We start from the raw sequence: 23,206 nt of genomic DNA, 5'->3' as shown, positions 1-23,206 counted from the left end.
AATTTCCGTCTCATCAAACGGGCATAAACATGCGTCGTCCTTCTCAGTGCACAAAACTGCACAGGGGCAAATTCGTCAAACAACCCTTTTAAACCACCTCCCCGCTCGCTCGCCCTCTCTCTCTCTCTCTCTCTCTCTCTCTCTCTCTTTCTTAAAGCGACGCCACTCTCAATTTAAACGCCCAAAATTTTCTCATATACGTTGTAAACTCTCAAACCCTCTCTCTCTCTCTCTCTCTCTCGCTCGCTCGCTCGCTCGCAAACACACTGGTGCTCTCCTTCTTCTTCAAGGTATCGTCTCCAAGATACGTCGAATACACAGTTCCTATTCGATTTCAACTTGGATTCATGAAATTTTCTGTAGAATTTTACATTAATTTGATCTTCAATTTGACATCATAAACTCTAGGGTTTATTAAACCCTTCTTCTTTTCTTGTTAATTACTTCATAGATCTCTAGCTGAGGAGCATTCAAGCTTCATTCATTCTCGTCGATTAAACAACCATCTCGGGTAATGCAATTGCGTTTTCTTCTCTGATTTTTCTTTCCCCTTTTTCTGGTACATTTCGCGCTAAATTTGATCCAAATTATTACCTGAAAATTCTAATCAGATCGAGAGATTAGGGTTTTTTTTTTTTTTTCTTTTTATTTCTCTTGATCCGATTCCCCCAACATTTGCCCCCCAATTTCCCGCAGTTGCGCGTCGAAGATGAACAATCTCATGACCACATCGTTCCTCGACTACGTGGAACTGAAGAAGCAGGCGACGGTGATCGAGGGCTCCGGCGCGAGTCCCGAGGCGAGCGCGGATCTCGAGGCTGGGGGTCTCACGCCCGCGGAGGAGGCGAACCTCGCCCTCTTCTTCTCCGAGGTCGGCGCGATCCAATCCGCCATGGACGCCCTCTCCGCGCTCCTCTCCGACCTCCGCCTCCTCCACGCCGAGTCCCGCTCCGCCCACTCTGCCAAGCTCCTCCGCGGCCTCCGCGACCGCGTCGAATCCGACGTCGCCGCGATCCTCCGCACCGCCCACTCCATCAAGGCGCAGCTCGAAGCCCTCGACGCCTCCAACGCCGCGAACCGCGCCCTCTCCCCGCGCTTCGCCGCGGGGACACCCGTCGACCGCACCAGGGTTTCCGTCACCCACGGGATCCGGGCGAAGCTTCGCGACGCCATGATCGGGTTCCAGAAGCTCAGGGAGACGATCCTCTCCGACCACAAGGAGACCCTGAAGCAAAACTACTACAACGCCACGGGCGAGCTCGCCTCCGACAAGGTGCTCGACGAAATGCTCAAGTGGAGCGGCCGGGTCGAAGCAGTGAACAAGGAGGAGGGGATGGACGTGGAGGTAATGGAGAGGAACCGGGCGGTGAGCGAGATTCAGCGGAGCCTGATGCAGCTGCACCAGGTGTTCCTTGACATGGCGGTGATGGTCGAGAAGCAGAAGGAGCAGATGAACGACATCGAGGAGAACGTCGTGCGCGCCAAGGAGTACGTAAGCGGGGGCACGGACCGCCTCGTCTCGGCGAAGGCCATGAAGCGGCGGAACAAGAAGCGCGCGCTCGGTTTGGTATGTGCTGTTATTGTGTTTGTGATATTGTTTGTGCTGATTCCTATTCTCGCTGATTCTTAGATATTATTTCCTATATTTGATGGCTTTGTATAGTCTAGAGTATTAACGTAGAATTGAGTCTTTTATTAGCAATTCTCTGGCATTTTGTTAATGGTGCATTTTGTTGTTGGAGGTCTTTCTTAACATTTTGAAGACTCCTGATTGGAATTGAAGGTTTTTGAATATGGTTATGACTTGTGATTGATCGATCTTAATCAACAGAATGTGTTTAGGTGTCGTTGAATCACTTTGTTCTTATGTTTTGGATTCGAGATACTTTAGTAGATACAATATATGAACTTAAAATTTAATTAGTCAGGAGTTTGATGTGATTCGAATTCAAAATCTTTTATTCTGATATAATATTAAATTATATAAAATAATTATTATTTTTCAAAAATTTAAACCGACGAAGAATGGTAATTTAGTGCGGCATATTCAACCAAAGAAACAAAAAGAGACTGTATTGCTGGTTCCTGTTACTTGGTGGATCAATAAGTAAATAAGTGCAAATTGTTTAATGTTTTTTATTTGTGCAATGTTGGAATTTCTTACATTTTGGAGTCAATTTTTCCGATTACTTTTAAAAATATTTGAATCTGGTGTAAAGAACTTGGAATCCGGAAAATGCATTAACGCAGCTACCTGCCAACGGTCACGTTGTAGATTCTTGCTTTTGATTCCAGTGATTTGTTAAATAAACTGCATCATCACGAGAATGAACTTATATTTTATTTTAAGATAATTGCCTATATACTCCTCGTTTGAAAATATTCGATTTATCCTTACTTTTTTTTTCTTTCTAAAGTACCTCATATGTTCCACCGTTATTGTAAAATACCCCTGCAGTTATCTTTTGTTAAGTTAACTTGAGTTTACGTGAGTTAAATATCTACCACAGTTAAAAAAAATTAAAATGTCAATTTTGCCCTTAACTTAAGGGCAAATAAAAAATATTGGTGACAGAAGGGTATATTTGAAAGGGCAAAATAATAATTTTACAGAAATAACAGAGTTAATTAACAGATTTTAACTCTAGGGGTATATTAAAAATAGGTTGAAACGTAGAAAGGGTATTTTCAATATTAGCCTTCTAAGAGGAGTAAATCGGAAAGTCGAAAACTTTTTCGGAGTATATAAGTAATTACCCCTTTATTTTATGTGTATATTGTAGTAAGTGGTACTTTGTTACTTGTTAGTGTGCTTATTTGTTTTTAAAATTATTAGTATGACGACCAGAATGTAATTTTTGCTTATTTTATTATAAAAGTCCCACGTGGCGTAGAGTCGCATACTCGTATTCAACGTGGCGTTTTATTATTATTATTATTATTTTATTTCAATCCTCCTAAAAGTAGTAATTGTGATTCTTTTAATCTTTCGACGGTGTGTATTGAGTCAAACCCGTACAGCAGGATTTGGATCATATATAGATTTGAGATTTGTCTTTATAGTAATCATTTGTGACACTTAATTTGTGAAAAATATCTTTTCTTTTTTGTCCTTTTGTTTTTTGTTTGGCCCAAAGAACATCGTTTGAGCATGCACTTCGGCCCCCATAGAAGCAAGAAAATCGATATGGAACCTCCTATATAGAACAGAGCATAAACAAAGAGTAAACAGATCCTATCCTGTAATAGCAAACATTGACTAATAAGATGAGTAATTTAAGGTTAAAAAAGAACAATACAAGCAATTTGTAGAAAAATGAAATTTGTAACTTATCTTCATTCTACTCCTCTTTTTGCCTTATCAAATTCAATTTTTTTTCCTTACATAAAGAATTTTTTTTTTTTTTGAGAAATAGGTAGCGAGCTACCTACTTCATTCATTAAGCAAAATGAACTAAGCGTACATATTGGAGTCAACTAAGACCTCCTGAAGGGACCAGACGAAAAAATCGAAAAAAAGATAAAAAAGAAATCACATATCACAAAGCAAAACAAAGACACACAAACAAACGACCAAGGAAGGGAACAAAAACAGGAGACGTGGTCAAAATCAAAGGGCGTCGGTCCAAGCTTTGATCAAGGACGTGACACGTTCGATCGCCCAGGCAGCATTGGGATGCGCATCGCAAAAGATAATGTTATTACGTTCCGTCCATGTCACCCACCAGATTGCTGCTAGATGGGTCAGACTTTTTGTCCTCAACACTGCATTGTGAATATTAGCTGTTTCCGTCCAAAGTCGGGCTACATCCCCCGATTCCAATTCGCTTGTATGAGAAATTCTGGCCGTGATTAGAAGATATCTGACAAAGACACAGTCCCGAAAGAGGTGATCGCAGGTCTCTGGGAATAGTGCACAAAACACGCAAAATTGATCCACAACGTACCCTCGACGGATCAACCTGTCCTTGGTAAGTACTCTGTTGTGAAGTAGAATCCAAATGAATACTCTGTTTTTAGTTGGAATTTTTATCCTCTATAGGTGAACATACAAGGAATCTGTCTGGCCATCGTCGGTGATGAAATCATAGATCGATTTAACAGTAAAAATTTGGCCGGCAGTCCATCTCCACTTAATTACATCTGGCATGTCCGACGGGCTGTACTGAAGGAGCAGGTTTTTGAGTGCGTTCATTTGCTGACGACTGACGCTAGTGTTTGGTGTATCGAGGCTCCTGACTATGTACCTCCATCTCCACCCTTTTCCATTCCAGCAAGTTGAGACTGTGACCTCCTTGTTCAGTATTCTGGAATAAAGTCCTGGAAATTGGGTGCTGAGTGGGGTTTCTTCAATCCAAATATCCGACCACATCCTGATATTTTTCCCGTCTCCGAGTACATATGACACGCTAGTTTTAAACACGTTTCTATATGTCATCACGCTTCGCCACCACTGGGAGTATGGTCTGAAGGTCATTCCCTCATGTAGCGGTCTCCTTCTGGTATAATATAAAGAAGAAATCAACCTCCCCCAAAGGAGATGCGGCTCTTTGAAAAAATGCCTCCACCATTTGGTTAGTAGCGCCGTATTCATTGCTTCCATGTCCTTAACCCCTAGTCCCCCTTCTTTTTTGCTTTTGCAGATCGATCTCCATCCGACTAGACATGCTCCCCCTGAAATTTTGGAACAGCCTATCCAGAAAAAGGATCTTCTCATCGCTTCGATGCGCTTCAGCACCCATTGTGGCGCTTTGAAAATAGAGAAGTAGAATAACGGGATGTTCGCTAGCACCGAGTTGACCAAGACGAGTCTTCCCCCTTGTGAGAGAAGTTTTGCCTTCCAGCCCTCAATGCGTGCCTCTATGCGATTTACTATCGGAGCCCGATCGTCCCTCCGTAGTGGTTTGGTGTGTAGCGTCAACCCCAAATAACGAAAAGGTAGCTTGCCCACTTTACATCCCAAAATATCAGCGAGTCTGATGGCTCTACTATCGTTGGGTCCCAGGTAGTGTAGTTCTGTCTTATTCTTAGTTATCTTGAGTCCTGAGGCCCATTCATACATCTTCCAGAGGAATAGCAGATTTCTCATTGCCGACTTCTTTGGCTTCGAAAAAAATAATGTGTCGTCCGCATATTGAAGGAGCGCTGTCTGACAATTTACGGTTGGGCCGATTCCCTGGATCAAGTTGTTACTCCTAGCCGCTTCCGTTATTCTCGCGAGGGCATCAGCCACTAGGATGAACAGGTATGGCGAAAGCGGGTCACCCTGTCTCAGGCCCTTTCTTGTTTTCAACCAATTTGTCGGCGTACCGTTAACCAATACAGCGATTTTTGCGTTACAAATACATTGTTCAATCCAGTTCCACCATTTCTCACTGAACCCAAGCCACCTCATAATGCTGTGTAAGAAGGCCCAATTAACGTTGTCGTAAGCTTTCTCGAAGTCAACCTTAATGCTGACACATTCCTTACCTGATTTTTCTCACCAGTTGAGGAGTTCGCTTGCAGTTACGAAAGAGTCAACTAGTAGGCAACCTTTCAGGAAAGCCGATTGTGCGGGAGAAATTATCGCGGGTAAAATGGACGCCAGTCTATTCGCCAGCACTTTAGATATGATCTTTTGGATTCCATTCATAAGGCAAATCGGACGAAAGTCACTCACTTTACATGCTCCCTCCTTTTTAGGAATGAGGCAGACGTATGCATAATCAGTTGGGGCCGTAGAGAGCGCGTTGTTTTGTAGATCTATGAAAATATTAAATATGTCCTCTTTAACCGTCTCCCAGAACTTTTGAAAGAAAAGAAGGGGGAAGCCGTCGGGGCCGGGTGGCTTGTTACTGCCTAGTTGGAAGGTAGCCCTCTTGACCTCTTCTAGCGTTACTGGGGTAGTGAGGGCATCCGGGTCTGAAAGGATGTCCGCACGATAAAGATCAGCCCAATCTCCGAAAGAAGAAGAATCTTCTTCCACTCTCCCAAACATGCGTTTGAAGTAATGAAGAATATGAGATCTCTTTTGTATGTCGTTGTGGATTTGTTTGCCTGTGTCATCTTCAATAGAATCTATCACGTTGCTTACATAAAGAATTAAATATCATGACACCAAAATAATATACTCTTTCGTTCCTTGTTCCAAAATCTAATATATTCAATTCCAAAATCTAATATATTCAATCTGCTCACAAATATCTAACATTGAAGTTACCTATGAGTGACATCACTCTCTTTGTAAGTTTTTAGATGAGATAAATAAGATGTCTCTCTTTGGCTTGTGTACATAAACAGTCGTGGCCTACGTGCCGGAGCAACTTGCGTGCCTAGATATTGACAATTCGGCTAAGATTAAACTAAAAAATCTCTCTTCCACCCTAGAAACAGAGATATAAATATGACCCGCTCCCGCTCTTCATACCATATCCATGTCCCATCTCCACAGAAAAATGGAGTCCACAATTTCCTTAATTTGGATCTTACTCACCCTCTCATTTCTCTACCTCGTCAAGCGGAAGCTAAGCACGGGAGCCCGAAAAACCGCAGCACTCCCCCTCCCCCTCCCCCCGGGGCCAACGCCGCTCCCGATCATCGGCAACATCCTTGACGTGGGCGCGCAGCCGCACCGCTCCCTTGCGCGCCTCACACGGGTCTACGGGCTGGTCATGTCGGTGAGGCTGGGCATGACCACCACCGTGGTGGTCTCCTCCCCGGCCGCAGCGCGCGAGGACCTTCAGAAGAAGGACCAGGCCCTCTCGGCGCGCTGGGTCCCCGACACCGCACGCGCCCTCAGCCACCACGAGACCACCATCTGGCTCCCCTCCGCCGACCCCCTGCGCAAGCACCTCCGTGCCGTCATCGTCACCGACATCTTCTCCCACCGCAGCCTCGACGCCATGCGTGCCATGCGCCAGCGCCAGGCCCGCGAGCTCATTGCAAACCTCCGTCGCCGCACTGGAAACAACCCTTATTCTCTTATTAGAGAATAACGATTGTTTCACTCAATTACCTGACCGGCTGCCCGGTGCAGCGACGGAGGTTTGCGACGAGCTCGCGGGCCTGGCGCTCGAGCACGGCGCGCGTGGCACCGAGGCTGAGGGTGGAGAAGATGTTGGTGGCGATGACGGCGCGGAGGTGCTTGCGCAGGGGGTCGCCCGAGGGGAGCCATACGGTGGAGGTCTCGTGGTGGCCGAGGGCGCGCATGGAGTCGGGGACCCAGCGCCCAGAGAGGGCCTGGTCCTTCTTCTGAAGGACCTCGCGCGCCGCGGCGGGGGAGGAGACCACTACGGTGGTGCTCAGTCCCAGCCTCACAGACATGACCGGCCCGTAGACCCGCGCGAGGCGCGCGAGGGAGCGGTGCGGCTGCGCACCCACATCGAGAATGTTGCCGACGATCGGGAGCGGCGTCGGCCCCGGGGGGAGGGGCAGGGGGAGTGCTCCGGTCTTTCCGGCTCCCGGGCTTAGCTTCCGCTTGACGAGATAGAGGAATGAGAGGATGAGTGAGATCCAAAGAAAGGAAATTGTGAATTCCATTTTTCTGCGGAGATAGGTATATGGATATGGTACGAAGAGCACGTTATTTTATATCTGTTTCTAGGGAGGAAGAGTGTTAAATTAGTTTTAATCTCGGTGAAGTTTCAAAATATAAAGCGAAAGAGACACATCGTACTAATCAGATAAAAAAAAAAAAAGTAAACTTCAAATACTATTCCTCTAATTTCTCATTTCCTCACTCTAGCATCATATTATTTAAAGTATATCGAGTTAGTATTCAGTAGTTTATTTTTTTATATTTTTGTCAGATTTTTCGTTAATATTTCGTTAAATTATATACAAAAAACTTGACATATCCCGTATAGGTTTATAAAATATCCACTATAATATCTTTTATTTGTAACTTTGTCACTAATTTAACGAAAAAGAATTAGTGGAATCGATAATAAAAAAATAAAAGTAAAACCACGGAACACTAAATTGATATACTTTAAACCATAGGATACTAAAGTGAAAAGTGCGAAACCACATATATAGTATTTGAAATTTTTCCATAAAAAATCTTAGAAAATATTTCACTAGTACCTATCTTGGAGATCATTATATCATATATATATATATCTCTCTAAAGTTGAAAATATCATTAATACCGCTCTAAATATTTTTTTGAGAGAGAAAAGTAGCATGCTACCCGCTTCGTTTATTTCATTTATAAATAAATTTAGCTGGAAATGTGAATCAACTAGGATTCGAACTTGGGTCTCGAATACCAACCACCAATTCCTTTTGCCACTTGCGCTAGGGACGATCGGTAATACCGCTCTAAATATTAAAAATGCTCATGAATGCTCTTTAGGTAAAAACTCTATAAAAAACATCTATTTTTTAAATGCCAATTTTGCCCATAATATCAATTTAACAAAGTAAAAAAGTTAGATATTTTTATATTAAATTTTAGATAATATTTTATAAAAATTAAACTATAGATTGGACGATATTAAGAATTTCAAGTAGCTCGTTTAGGGCTCGAGCTCGCTTGACTCAAAGTTAGGCTCGCTCGAGCTCGCCTCGAATTAATTTTAAACCAAGCTTGAGCCTAAATTTAGATTTGAAATTAATTTTAAGCCAAGCTTGAGCTGAGATAAGCTCGCTCGAGCTCGGCTCGCACTACAACAGAATTAGATTATAGGGACACATGTTTAGGACACTTTTGAGTAAGTGTCTCATTTATGCTAAAATTTAAAAAAATATTTACTAATGCCTAAATATAAAGCCCAATTCAACTAAAAATAAAAGATTACTCTACTCAACCAACCACACCCAGTCCATTTGACCCGATTACAAACAGAAAAGAAAAAAAAAAGAAAAATCAATTACCATATTTTCTTCTCTCTTCACTTAATCCATTGAAATTCTAGACAAAGAGCCATTCCTGTCGTCCTCCTCCGCCACCGCAGCCAACGAGATAGAGTTTCGGCGGTTGCTAAATGCTTAAATAAGTTATTGGTAAATTAGTAGCACTCTTTTAGGTTATAGCGACACTCTTTAACTGTCACTATATACCTAGCGACCCCATATATAGCAACACTTTTTAAAAGTGTCGGTAATTTTAGCTAGCAGTACTTTTTTGACATGTATCTATATTTAAAAGTGTCGCTATAAATCGTTTTTGTTATAGTGTCGTTTCCACCCCTACTCAAAGGCAGTTAGCCCACGCCCGAAGGGTCTGCCATGACGCTTGGGCGTTGGCTTGTACATACGAAGTCCTCCATGTCAACATATTCTGGACGTGGGATGTGGACTTTTTAGCTCTGATAATTACATACGAGTCAAATTTCAAATATGCAAGTTAAGGACATGACTTTCTTTGTAAGACTTTGGGGAACTACCCTTGTAAAATTTAAAAATATCATAAATATCTTTCAAAATTTTAAAATATCATCAATATTCTTTCAAATCTTATAAACTATATCATAAATACCATTTTAATTATCCTCTATTTACTTTTGTTAATTTTTATAGATAAAATGACATTTCTATCCCTAATCATTGGTGAGTAAAAGTGCATGTAGAACCCTTGCCTATAGGCCTATTTAAAATAGATAATATTTTTTTTATAGATAATATTTTTTTTATTAAATTTTTGCATGTAGTAAAATTTCTTAATCAAAAATTTTCATTCATTGATTTACTATTTTTTTTTGAAAAAAATTGCTTAATAAAGTTCATTCAATTGTAAAAAAAATAAAATAAAATTTCGGATAAATAAAAAAAATTAAAATTAAAAGGGTTGATCAAATGGCCTATAGGTGAAAGGAACTTTACACACTTTTATTTCATTATAGAAAATAAATTTTATATGAATATCACATGAAAAATACTTTACTACTAATAATTTTGACAATCTATTTTTTTTTTGTGTAAGGTATGTAAATTATTATATTTAAATAAAATGAAAAAATAATTAACTCTTTTGTAATATTGAATACTAATATTGACAGTTATATGTCATGATAAACTATATAATTTTATAGCAAAAAATTAAAAAGGAGCATTTTATATTTAGTAAACCATAAATATTTTATTAAAAATTTTAAAAGTAAAGTCTAGTTAGCATACAATTCAAAATTAAAAGCAATCATTTAAATAACTTCAAACTTTTTTACTTTGTTAAATTGATATTATGGGCAAAATTGGCATCTATGATTACTAATAGTCCTTGGATCAAACACTATTCTACCTATCACTACCTGCCACCACCTACTACCATCATCTTAACCTTACATATCTCCATCTAATGGCTAAAAACTCAGAAGCACCACCTTCATGGTGCTTTTGAGAGTATTCTCGCTCAACTCATATATATATATAGGCTGGAATACTATTAATAGTAAAACGCTCATTTTGCTATCAAGTTTTTAACCCTTGGATGAAAAATTGTAGGGTCAGGATGATATTAGTCGGTTAGAGTTGAGTGGTCCTCCTAGGGTTGAGTGGTTCCCACTGGGTTATAGTATTTAATCCAATGGTTAGAAATAATGAAAGATTGACCAAAGGCTAAAAAACTGTAGCAACAATTGGAATTTTGCTACTAATAGTAGCCCAGTCCAACTATATATATATATATATATATATATATATATATATATATATATATATATAGAGAGAGAGAGAGAGAGAGAGAGAGAGAGAGAGAGAGAGAGAGAGAGAGTCCGGCTGGGATACTATCTGTCACGCCCCGGATTAATCGTTTCCTCGGGCACGCCGACAAATCTGCCGTATACAAAGAAATTTACTGTATACGAAGCGATAGCTGTACCTGTAAACATACAATACTACAACCAGAAGTATAGAGCTGCTAAAAGAAATGATATATATAAAAATAGAAGTTCACTATACAAACAAGCATCCTGATGTACAAAACACTCATTCCAGCGAGATACAACAAAAGTATGTATATGAACTCAAAAACTACAACTACCTGAAGCTGGTATACTCTAGCTCAGCGGCAACTGGGAAGGGATCTAACTCATGACTCCCTTTCCACGGTCTGAATCCGCAGCAGCATCAGCCAAAGAAGAAGGCTCTGCAAAAGATTCCAACAACTGGGCGTGAGAACTACTATAAAAAGAAGTAGTCCTCAGTAGATACCGCTACCAATCTCAACGGCTCACCCACTAAATCTACAGATGTAAACAAGTATAGTAAGAAGTCTGGAATAAATCTATAGCTATATGCACCTATACTATCTTAGTCGAACACCAACAATCTGTAGGAAATAGTAAAGCCTGACCCAATCTCATTAGGGACTGTGAACACACCCGTCTCGCCTGTCGAAGCTACACAATCTGACACCAAACCAGGTCGTCAGTGAAGAGCAAGTCCAACCAGGACCAAACGACACCAAGGCAAAAGCACAAAGCCCAACTCCGGAGTGGCACTCGCGAGCGCTACCCAATCGAGTTTGCAAGCGTATCTCTGTTGAGCTTAATCAGGCTCTCACAGGCCATAGTAAAGTAAATATGGTCTAACAACTGAACTCACGTGCCCTCGGCACAATCTGATGCAAAAACAGCAATCTGAGTCCACCGTAAACTTCAACGACATCCGACAATCTGGAACAGCCTAAACACTACTGTAAAAATACACTTCGCACCTTACCACGAGGGTAAATATATTCTACACTATTCTGGATATCTACCGCCTACAAACTATGGTGATACAAACAAACTACGGCTCCTAGAGCTAAATCTGATAGTTTGATCAAATGGCGGTGTAGAAACGTCAGTTTTCTCCTAAGTTAAATTCAAGTCCAACATGCATAATTTAGCTAATTTTTCTAAGCTCCAATTTAAGTTCAAAAATATGTCATTCCAAGAATCGAGCTAAACAATATACTAAACAAAGCTAAAAAATACATGTTGTCAACACATACAGAATTAGGAGGAAACCCGTAGAATCCGATAAGCATCACTTTAACCCACCTCAAAAGCGCGTCCAATCACGGCGAGAAGTCGATAGAAGCGGAACCACACGCTCACCCAGCATCCCAACGACGTTACCATGACGAACGCGTGCTCGAACGGCACCGCGGCGCAACGTCGACGTCGCTCCAACTCCATCCGAAGCCTCCCTCCTTGCGTACGGCTTCAGCTAAAGAGAGAGAAGGTAGCAACCAAAACTCTCTCTCTCTCAGCCTCTCAATCCTATATAGGTTGGAAGAATAAGGGTGCAAGTAACGAGACATTAAAAGACCAAAAGGCCTCTTACCTTCCTTGGTGTACCGGTACAACATTAATGTTGTACCGGTACCACGCAGCAGAATGGCCAACTCGAGAGCAGTTTGCGCAGAAAATGCACCGGGTACCGGTACGCCCCTGTGTGGTACCGGTACCAATTGCTGAAAATCTGCAATTTGCAGATTGCAATGCTAACTTACTGCTCTCGCGTCCTGCTGAGTCCAGTTTGCGTCTATTTCGTACCAACAGAACTTGGACTTGTCCCGACACTCTCCAAAGCTGTAGTCAAGCCTCAAATGCTGAACTCCAGGGATACTACACTATCGATAGCACCAAGAATTTGGTGCTATCGAGTTTTTCACCGTTAGTTTTAACTCTTTGATTATTTTTACCCGTTAGATTATATTATTCAACCAACCAGTCACTCAACCTTATGGGGCCCACATCATCCTAACCACATATTTTTCAATCCAAAAGTTAAAAAATTAATAGCACTAATAGCTTGGCACTATTAATAGTATTCTAGCCTAGTTCTATATATATATATATATATATATATATATATATATATATATATATATATATATATATATATAGAGAGAGAGAGAGAGANNGTTTGCTACCGATAGCATTCCAGCTCAACTCTATATATATATATATATAGAGTCCGGCTATGGTGCTTGTAAAAGCACCAATCACTTTGTGCTTGTAGGTTTTTAACCGTTAGATCAGCACTGTTGATCATTTACACCCGTTAGATTATACAATTCAACCAACCACCCACTCAACCCTAGGGGGCCCACATCATCCTAACCACATATTTTTTAATCTAAAGGCTAAAAACTTACAAGCACTAATGTCTTCGTATTTTTAAAAGCATAGAAGCTCAATTATATATATATATATATAGAGAGAGAGAGAGAGAGAGAGAGAGAGAGAGAGAGAGAGAGAGAGTCCGGCTGCTATGCTATTAATAGCACCAAACACTTGGCGTAGAGTCGTATACTCGTATTCCATGTGGTCTTTTATTATTATTATTATTATTTTATGGTCTTTTATTATTATTATTATTATTTTAAAAAATTATTAGTACGAGGCCTAGAATGTAATTTTTGTTTATTTTATTATAAAATTCCCGCTTGGCGTAGAGTCGTATACTCGTATTCAACGTGGCGTTTTATTATTATTATTATTATTATTTTATTTCAATCCTCCTAAAAGTAGCAATTGTGATTCTTTTAATCTTTCGACGGTGTGTATTGAGTAAACCCCCTACAGCTGGATTAGGATCATATATAGATTTGAGATTTGTCTTAATAGTAATTGCTTGTAATACTTAATTGTGGAAATTTTCTTTTGTTGTTTCCTCACACTTTTTTTTTTTTATTTCTAACCTCGGCCGAAAGAACATCGTTTGAGCGTGCATTCTCCCCATAGAAGAAAGAAAATGCACATGGAATAATGGAACCGCCTATGTAGAACAGAGCATAAGCAAGGAGTGAACAGAGTATTTCCTACCCGGTAATAGCTAAAAATGACTAATAAGATAAGAGTAATTTGAAGTAAGAAAAGAACAATACCGGTAATTTGTAGAAAAATGAAATTTGTAACTTTCATTCCAATCCTCTTTTTGCCTCATCAGATTCAAAAAACTTTCTTACCTAAAGAATTTGATATCATGGCACCAAAATAATATAATCATTTTTTTTCCCCCCAAAATCTAATATATTCAATCTGAGGCCGGAGGTAAGAGTCCATGGTGGGCTAAGAAATATCTAATATTGTTATCTATGGGTGACGTCACTTTCTTGGTTAGCTTTTAGATGAGATAAATACAATGTCTCTCTTTGGGCCGCACATGAATAGTCACAGCCTACTTTGCTGAAGTCACATGCGTGCCTGGATGTATTGACCGTTCAACAAAGATTAAACTAATGCCACCCTAGAAACAGAGATATAAAGATAACCTGCTCTCCGCGCCATATCCATGCCCAATCTCCACGGAAAAATGGAGTTCACAATTTCCTTTCTTTGGATCTCACTCACCCTCTCATTTCTCTACCTCGTCAAGCGGAAGCTAAACCCGGGAGCCGGAAAAAACGGAGCCCTCCCCCTCCCCCTCCCCCCGGGTCCGACGCCGCTCCCGATCATCGGAAACATACTCGACGTGGGTGCGCAGCCGCACCGCTCCCTAGCGCGCCTCGCGCGGATCTACGGGCCGGTCATGTCCGTGAGGCTGGGCCTGACCACCACCGTGGTGGTCTCCTCCCCCGCCGCAGCGCGTGAGGTCCTTCAGAAGAAGGACCAGGCCCTCTCGGCGCGCTGGGTCCCCGACACCGCGCGCGCCCTCGGCCACCACGAGACCTCCACCATCTGGCTCCCCTCGGGCGACCCCCTGCGCAAGCACCTCCGCGCCGTCATCGCCACCAACATCTTCTCCCCCCGCAGCCTCGACACCACGCGCGCCGTGCGCGAGCGCCAGGCCCGCGAGCTCGTTGCAAACCTCCGTCGCCGCGCCGGACAGCCGGTCAGGTAAGGGTTTAACAAACCCTTGTTCTCTAAAATCTTAACATCCAATTTATTATTCGTAAAAAATTGAGCTGTTAGAGCTGTTAGAAAAACGATGTTATACTATTAGGATTGGCGTCCCCGTATTCAACGCGGTGCTCAACATCATCTCCAACCTTTTCTTCTCGGAGGATGTGGTGGACCTCGCATCGGCCGAAGAAGAATCTAACCAGGAATTCAAGCGTCTCATCTCGAGCGCCGTCGAGGAGATCGGGAGGCCAAACATCTCGGACTTCTTCCCCTTCCTCCGACCGCTCGACCTACAAGGCCGGCGCCGCGTCACCGCCGGCTACATAAGAAGGTTCTACAATTTCTTTGGCGACATATTCGACCGCCGCTTGGCCGAAATGAACTCCGGCGCAGAGAAGAAGGGCGATTTCTTGGACTCCCTCCTGGAGCTGCACTCCCAATCCAAACTGCAAAGGCGAGAGATCATAACTCTCTTCACGGTATGTAGTTCTCAGTTAATTACCTTCTAATCTTCTCTTAGTTGTTTTCTCTGAGGCCGCACAACAGCCGTTTGCAATTACATCCGTCTTTTTAGTTATGTATACAAAATGTCATCTTAATTGTTTTTTCTAAGGCCACAACGCCGTTCTCAATCTTATCATTTTTTTTAGTGGAATATTAAAAATAGAGTTTTTTTTTTTTTTTTTTTTTTGTATTGAACTCTTAAAAATAATTTTATAAATAATTTATAAAATTTATATTTATATAAATTGATCTTATTCCGCCACGTAAGTATCGTATATACGCAATACCACAAGAGCATGGATAGAAGCAAGGTTAGTGTTCATTTTACTTTCTACAATAACATATTAAAACATAATATTTGGCGTTTAAGATTTAAGAAAGAATACGTTGAATCATTCATCGTATCTAAACGATGAATGGTTTATCGTGTAAACTTAACCTATCGTCATACTCATGTTTGCTCGCGTGGTGTTTGCATGACGAGAATATAATAACTTATAAATATAAATTTATAAGACTATTTATGAAAAAAATTCTAAAAAATAAATACAAAAAATCTTAAAAATATCTGTTTCCTAGATTGGGCATGAAATTTTCAGAGCAATATATTTAAGGAAAATTTCCTCTATACCTTATAAAACTATTCTAATTTCATACATATCCATCTAAAATAAAAATCATGATCTTTCAATTTAATATAAATTTTCAAAACTAATAACATTGAACCATATCAAGTTTTCTATCTAAAATTAACTAATTAGTAAAATTCAATTGATTTTAATTTTAAAAAATCATTCATTTTAATTAAAAATAAATATTTCTATTTGGAATAAATTGCAGTTAAATTAACAATGAAGCAAAATAAAATAAAATTTAACTATAATTTATTCCAAATAAAAATATTTATTTTTAATTGAAATGAATAATTTTTTTAAACTAAAATTAATTGAATTTTACTAATTTTTAGTCTAGATAGAGTTTATTAATTTTGAAATATTAAAGAGGTAAAGTTGGAATTTAAATAATAATTAACTTTAATTTGGATGTAAACTTGATTGTAAACTTAATTAACTTTAATTTTTAAATTTGGGGGTATACATGATATTTCAAGTTTTAGAAAGATATTTATAAAATTAAATAGTTTTATAAGGGTTTCAGAAAAAATTGTCCCCAGTATTAATGCCAGAATAATTTTAAAATATTTTTTTTATATTTTTTAATTTTGCCCTTCATAATAAAAATGTCATCCAGTCCTCTTCCTTTTATCTATAATAATATCCACGACTAAAGCGTTTGTGCCATCTATACAATATATAATTGAAACCCATAAACGGATGGGAGTTCGCCAAATATTTATGTTGGATATCCTTAAAAGGTATAAATGAAAAGTTAGGAAAAATATCAGCCTCTTTTCTAGTTTCAGTTTTTGTAGTTTAGCTTTCTGCCTCGCCAGGAGCTCTTAATTTTTTTTCATTATTTATTTATTTATTTATTTATTTTTGCGTGCACTGATGTAGGACTTCTTTGCGGCGGGGAGCGACACGAGCTCGAACACGGTTGAGTGGGCGATGGCGGAGCTGCTCCGCAACCCGGCGGTGCTCGCGAAGGCGCGCGCCGAGCTACGGGAGACGCTGGGGCCGAAGCAGGAATTTGAGGAATCCGACATCGCGCGGCTCCCGTTCCTACAAGCGGTGACGAAGGAGACGATGCGGCTGCACCCGGCGGGCCCGCTGATGCTCCCGCACAAACCGTCCGAGACGGAGCGGGAAGTCGGCTTCGTGGAGGTGGCGGGGTTGGCGGTGCCGAGCGAGGCGCGGGTGATGGTGAACGCGTGGGCGATCGGGCGGGACCCGGAGGCGTGGGAGGAGGCGGAGGAGTTCCGGCCGGAGCGGTTCCTGGGGGGGCGGGAGGTGGACTTCCGGGGGAAGGACTTCGAGTTCCTGCCGTTCGGCTACGGCCGGCGGGCGTGCCCCGGGGTGCCGCTCGCCGTGCGGGTGGTGCCGCTCGTGCTCGGCTCCATCCTGCACGCGTTCGATTGGCGGCTGCCGCGCGGGATGCGGCCCGACGACGTCGACCTCTCTGATAGGTTCGCCGCCGCTCTCACGCTTGCCGTTCCCCTGACGGCCGTGCCCGTGCTGCCGGTGCCGCTCGGAGAAGAGAACAATTTAGTTGATTAGAGACACGGTATAAATACAGTAATTGCTGCTATTTTGGATTTTTTTTAAAAAACAAAAAAAATCAAGCAAAGCCTAATTTGAATCCGCCGTACCCAAATTAGACCTAAAGTTAGATAAACTGTAAAAGGGGAAAAATTATAGAATGCGGGTATATTAGTGACGTGGCGTAACAAGCCAATCAAATTAATCCTTTTAAGAATATATGTCCCATCATAATTGTAAAAAGTATTTTTATTGTACTTTTGTTTGAAAAGAAGGAATGTGATTGGCTTGTTATTGATGACGTGGTGCAAGTGCGATAGTGTAGAATTCCTCGTAAAAGGGTGCTGCTACGGTAACCCGAGTATAACTTAGAATATTGCTTATGATATGGCGATATTATTATTATATTTTAATAAATAATTACTAAACAATGTTAATCCTTAAGTAATATAATTACTAGGCCTGGCAAACGGACGGGTTGGGTAACCCGCGGGCGGGTTATTGTACCCGCGGATTACTTGGGTATGGGTAAAATTTACTCGCAAATTTTTGGATAGTTAAAATCTTTACCCATACCCACCCGCGGGTGGGCGGGTGGGTATGCGGGTTACCCGCAATTTTTATTATATATTTGGCAGGCTTCTATTGGTTGACGGTTTCCATTATATATTGCATGGATGGCACAAACGCTCTAGTCGTAGGTATTACTATAGATAAAATGAAGAGGACTGAGACTGAATAGGGGTGGAACTCGGCCCGGGCCTAAACAAGGCCCGGCCGGATGGGCCATGTTTGGGCCGGACTTTGGGTATAAAAATATAATTTTGGGTTCAGACCGGGCTTAAAAATTTAGGCCCGAATAAAATTTGGGCCTATTTGGGTATGTCCAAGTCCGGCCCGAGCCCGACCCAAAAGCCCGATATATTAATTATCAAAATAAAATATTTAATATATTTACTCATTTAATAAAATGTATCAATAAAAATAATAAAATAATTAAAAGTTAGAGAAGAGAGAATGACTGGAATTAAAAATTGTTCAACTAGATCTTTTGACCAAATGCTGGATGAACCGTTTACTCAAACCCTCAACTTAGCAGCTAAGAAAGGCTTTTGATTAAAAGTAAAAAATTTACAATCTCTCGATAAAAAGAGCACCATAGTTGGAAAAAAGTTCATATGGATTACAAAAAAAAGTTCAGATGGATCAAAAGGTATCATAAATAAAAGGTTGTTGTCTCTAAATGGTTTAAGAATTTATTTTTCTCAAGTGAGAGTATGGCAGATAATAGATGAGGAAAAGAAATATATAGCTACTCTGCTATCGGTCCCTTTTGGAGTTTCAGTTTCTGTAGTTTAGCTTTCCGACTCAGCAGAAGCTCTTAATTTTTTTAAGAGTTGTAAAATATTATTTAAATAGTATAAAAAATTTTCTGTAAAAAAATTCAAGCTATTCGAATTGTTCTACATCGTTAAATAAGTAAACAGCTCATATAGACTGTTAAAACTGTCGACTTTATGATCCTTTAATCACCACGCAAATAATTTTTAAAATTCGTAAAATTTTGTTTATTGGCACTTTAAATACTTTAGATTAACTTTAACAATTACAATCGTCGATTCAAAAATCTTATCATTTAAAACAATTGAGGAGAACGAAGTTATCCGTCCTCTATAATAGCTGAATTTATATAAAATATCTAAATAATTTATTGTATTATATAAATTTATTTTTTGATGCACATTTTAAAATCGGATTACGGTATATTGGGTGTCTCCAAAATTTTTACCAAATATGTAGCAAAATCTTATTAGTTTTTGCCTTCATACGCAAACGTGGCTCTCTCCTAATATATTTTGTTGATGTAATCGAACCGTCGATTAATATAAATATAATATGTTAAATATAAAAATGTTTAAACACCGGTCTCTAACAGCTTAAATTTTTAGAGTACAACGGTTGTTTCACATGGTATCAGAGCAGGAGGTCCTGAGTTCGAGTCATGCCAGACTCCTAGCATATTAATTTCCTCCCATTTAATTCAAGCCCACGTCATGGGCCGATTAAAAAGTTTCGAGCCCAGACGTGAGGGGGAGTGTTAAATATAAAAATGTTTAAACACCGGTCTCTAACAGCTTAAGCTTTTAGAGTACAACGGTTGTTTCACAACCGATTTTTCCCAATAGCCTTGGTAAACATATCAGCCAATTGATCTTCAGAAGCAACGTATGGAGTAGAAATCACTTTTGCTCGTACCTTTTCGCGTACAAAGTGGCAGTCTACCTCGATGTGCTTTGTTCTTTCATGAAAAACAGGATTTGTAGAAATATGTATAGCAGCTTGATTATCACATTTCATCTGAATCGGACCATCATGATTGAATCCCATATCCTTCAATAAAGCTTTCAACCATACTAACTCACAAGCTGTTGATGCCATGGCTCTGTATTCCGCTTCTGCACTTGAACGAGAAACAACATTCTGTTTTTTACTTTTCCAGGTTACCAAGTTACCACCAAGTAGAGTGCAATATCCTGTAGTAGAATGCCTATCAATCGGACAACCTGCCCAATCAGCATCTGAGTAGCCCACAATATTTAAATTGCCATTCTTTCGCATCAAAATTCCTTTTCCTGGATCAGATTTTAAGTAACGTAGTATTCTATTCACAGAATTCATGTGTGATGTTTGAGGAGAATGCATGAATTTACTAACTAAGCTGACAGCATAAGAGATATCGGGTCTAGTGATTGTTAGATAAATCAAACGTCCAACAAGCCTTTGATACAATCCAACATTGTCAATCAACTCGCCCTTTTTAAGGTCAGGATGAATATCAACAGGAGTCCCTAAGGGTTTAGAAGCAAGTTTACCTGTTTCTTTTAGTAAGTCCAAAGTGTACTTCCTTTGAGAGAGAAAAATTCCTTTCTTTGATCTTGCGACTTCGATGCCAAGGAAGTATCTCAATTCGCCAAGGTCCTTGATATCAAACATAATTTTTAACCATTTCTTAACATCCTCTATTACCTTTTGATTATCACCTGTGAGAATGATATCATCCACGTAAACAAGTATAATGGTCGTGCTCGTCCCTTCCTTCTTAACAAACATTGAATAATCAGCAGAATTTCTTACAAAGCCAATACTTGTTATAGTTGAACTTAATTTTTCAAACCATGCTCTTGGAGATTGCTTTAATCCGTAAATTGATTTTCTTAATCGGCAAACTAAGTCTCGCTCCCCCTCTCTTGGATGTCCAGGAGGAATTGACATGTAGACTTCTTCTTGTAGTTCTCCATACAAAAAAGNAGTTATGAGCAAAAAATATTTTCTACTATTTTTTAAATATGTTAGAAATTTAATTTGGATTTAATTCGAGATAAATTAAGTGACACTAGAAGCAGAAATATTTTTAAATAACTAAAAAAATATAAAAAGATAGATTTGAAATAAAAAATAAAAATAAAAAATATATTTTAGATGCTTTGAAAGATATATATAGGCAATTAAACCAACAAAAAAAGTAGGCTGGAAAGTCAGGAAAAATATCAGTACCTTTTGGAGTTTCAGTTTTTGTAGTTTAGTTTCCCGCCTCGGCAGAAACTCTTAATTTTTTTTCCTGAGCATGCATTGACATAGGACTTCTTTGGGGCGGGGAGCGACACCAGCTCGAACACGGTGGAGTGGGCGATGGCGGAGCTGCTCCACAACCCTGCGGTCCTCGCGAAGGCGCGCGCCGAGATACAGGAGACTTTGGGACCGAAGGAGGAACTCGAGGAATCCGACGTCGCGCGGCTCCCGTTCCTTCAAGCGGTGGTGAAGGAGACGATGCGGCTGCACCCGGCGGGACCGCTGATGCTCCCGCATAAACCGTCCGAGACGGAGCAGGAAGTCGGGTTCCTGGAGGTGGCGGGGTTCGCGGTGCCGAGCGAGGCGCGGGTGATGGTGAATGCGTGGGCGATCGGGCGGGACCCGGAGGTGTGGGCGGAGGCGGAGGAGTTCCGGCCGGAGCGGTTCCTGGGGGGGCGGGAGGTGGACTTCCGGGGGAAGGACTTGGAGTTTCTGCCGTTCGGCTCCGGCCGGCGGGCGTGCCCCGGGATGCCGCTCGCCGTGCGGGTGGTGCCGCTCATGCTCGGCTCCATCCTCCACGCATTCGATTGGCGGCTGCCGTGCGGGATGCACCCCGTCAACGTCGACCTCTCTGATAAGTTCGCCGCCACGCTCATGCTCGCCGTCCCCCTAACGGCCGTCCCCGTGCCGTCGGTGCCGCCCAGAGAACAATTTGATTGATTAGAGACACTCGTATAGCGAAGTACTTACTTGCTGCTATCTAAATTTTATTTTTTTAGGTAATGGATGAGCTGGAGTTGGATTTTTTTTTTTAAAATAAAAATTCAAGCAAAGCCTAGTTTGAATCGGCCGTCCCCAAATTAGACCTAAAATTAGATAAACTGTAAAAAGAGTGCTGCTACGGGTGCCTAAATATACCCTAGAATATTGCTTACTAGTGAAGTACCGGGCAACATCGCTGATATAAAATTTTTGTTATAATAAATTTTTGCTTTTATATATTTTTATATAGTTTTATAAGCCTAATTATTAACTAAATAAAAGTTATATAAAAAAAATTTAATAGTTAAATCTATTTAAATAAAAGTCATTAAAATTGGCATATGTGGAATGTAAATTTATACAATAACTTATTTTATAAAGATTTATGTGAAAAAGATTTGAGATAAATTGATCAAAATAATTTTTTAAAAAATCAATAATAAGAAGAAAATAAAAGGTAGAGAATCCGTGTTTAATAAAGTAATTACTATATATTATATTATCATTATATATATATATTATATAATCATATATATACTATTATATAATATATATAGAAAATTGACTCAATTTTAAAAGTACCATTATATGATGCTTGTAAGTTTTGGCTTTTGAATTAGGAATGTGTGGTTAGGATAATGTGCGGCCCCAATAGAGGTTGAGATGGGTGGTTGGTTTAATAGTATGATCTAACGGTATGAAAATGATCAAAAGTAGATCTAACGGAAAAAAAAATTACAAGCACAAAGCTTGGTGCTTTACAAGCACATAGCCAGCACCTATAATATATATATATATATATAATATATTATATATATATAGTAGAGTTGAGCTAGTATCTATGGTAGTAACCGAGCCGTTTTAATACCAATTTATTTCGATGATAGAATTCAATTTGAACGATCGCTCGTTAGACATGATCATATACTACTGAAGTGTTTATAAAATCAAATTTCAAAACTTGTTCGACATCATTTGCCTAATTGATCTAAGGTTCAAAATTGTAAATTTAATGATCCATAAAGGCGATAATTTCTCGTTTAACGGCGTACAAGATAATCCCAAATCATAAATTGTTTAAATTCATTTTAAACTATTTAAACAAGATCTATTACTCTCTGTCTTGATACAAGACTCATATTAATTTTTAAGAGTTTCATTTTCTAGCATTCATTTTTCGTTCATTATAGATAAAAGAACAATATCTAAATGTCGTGAAATTTGATTTCTAGTCGTTAAATGGTTTAGATTATGTTCAACGAGCGCCGATTCATTCAATTGGAAGTTCTATCAGTCGAACAAATCGTAGCTAAAACGGCTGTTTACTACCAGCATAGTTTCTAGCTCAACTCTCTCTCTCTCTCTCTCTTCTACTCTCTCTCCTCTCTCTCTCTCTCTCTTATATTAATTTATATTATATATCTATATATATTTGAGCTATACTTAATCTAT

The 23,206-nt window shown here is 40.0% G+C and overlaps 5 protein-coding genes across 5 annotated transcripts; 4 read left to right on the top strand and 1 right to left on the bottom strand.

The window, feature by feature from the left end:
• On the top strand, positions 134 to 1,794 carry LOC109705538 (syntaxin-112-like). Its single transcript, XM_020226271.1, has 3 exons — positions 134 to 290; positions 452 to 511; positions 697 to 1,794. Exon 3 carries the CDS (start codon positions 710 to 712, stop codon positions 1,628 to 1,630), a length of 921 nt encoding a protein of 306 aa, XP_020081860.1. The 5' UTR covers positions 134 to 290; positions 452 to 511; positions 697 to 709; the 3' UTR covers positions 1,631 to 1,794.
• On the top strand, positions 6,438 to 6,977 carry LOC109727702 (oryzalexin E synthase-like). The gene has a single exon (XM_020257889.1). It carries the CDS (start codon positions 6,438 to 6,440, stop codon positions 6,975 to 6,977), a length of 540 nt encoding a protein of 179 aa, XP_020113478.1.
• On the bottom strand, positions 6,994 to 7,521 carry LOC109727695 (oryzalexin E synthase-like). The gene has a single exon (XM_020257877.1). The coding sequence runs from the start codon at positions 7,519 to 7,521 to the stop codon at positions 6,994 to 6,996; it is 528 nt and encodes a 175-aa protein (XP_020113466.1).
• LOC109706768 (cytochrome P450 76M5-like) lies at positions 14,113 to 17,524 on the top strand. The gene is made up of 3 exons (XM_020227744.1): positions 14,113 to 14,753; positions 14,860 to 15,238; positions 16,781 to 17,524. Exons 1-3 carry the CDS (start codon positions 14,209 to 14,211, stop codon positions 17,438 to 17,440), a joined length of 1,584 nt encoding a protein of 527 aa, XP_020083333.1. The 5' UTR covers positions 14,113 to 14,208; the 3' UTR covers positions 17,441 to 17,524.
• LOC109727680 (ent-cassadiene C11-alpha-hydroxylase 1-like) lies at positions 20,744 to 21,712 on the top strand. Its single transcript, XM_020257853.1, has one exon. It carries the CDS (start codon positions 21,113 to 21,115, stop codon positions 21,710 to 21,712), a length of 600 nt encoding a protein of 199 aa, XP_020113442.1. The 5' UTR covers positions 20,744 to 21,112.

Source organism: Ananas comosus, linkage group 2, assembly GCF_001540865.1.
Source record: "Ananas comosus cultivar F153 linkage group 2, ASM154086v1, whole genome shotgun sequence".
NCBI lineage: Eukaryota > Viridiplantae > Streptophyta > Magnoliopsida > Poales > Bromeliaceae > Ananas > Ananas comosus.
The sequence above is the reverse complement of the archived record's forward strand: the minus strand, read 5'-3'. Positions and strand labels throughout refer to the sequence as shown.

Excerpts from the sequence above, each read along its gene's own strand:
- LOC109705538 (XM_020226271.1), top strand. The coding sequence starts at position 710 with ATGAACAATCTCATGACCACATCGTTCCTCGACTACGTGGAACTGAAG.
- LOC109727702 (XM_020257889.1), top strand. The coding sequence starts at position 6,438 with ATGGAGTCCACAATTTCCTTAATTTGGATCTTACTCACCCTCTCATTT.
- LOC109727695 (XM_020257877.1), bottom strand. The coding sequence starts at position 7,521 with ATGGAATTCACAATTTCCTTTCTTTGGATCTCACTCATCCTCTCATTC.
- LOC109706768 (XM_020227744.1), top strand. The coding sequence starts at position 14,209 with ATGCCCAATCTCCACGGAAAAATGGAGTTCACAATTTCCTTTCTTTGG. Across the intron at positions 14,754-14,859 it reads CGCGCCGGACAGCCGGTCAG|GATTGGCGTCCCCGTATTCA; the intron begins GTAAGGGTTTAA and ends TTATACTATTAG. Across the intron at positions 15,239-16,780 it reads AGATCATAACTCTCTTCACG|GACTTCTTTGCGGCGGGGAG; the intron begins GTATGTAGTTCT and ends GCACTGATGTAG.
- LOC109727680 (XM_020257853.1), top strand. The coding sequence starts at position 21,113 with ATGGCGGAGCTGCTCCACAACCCTGCGGTCCTCGCGAAGGCGCGCGCC.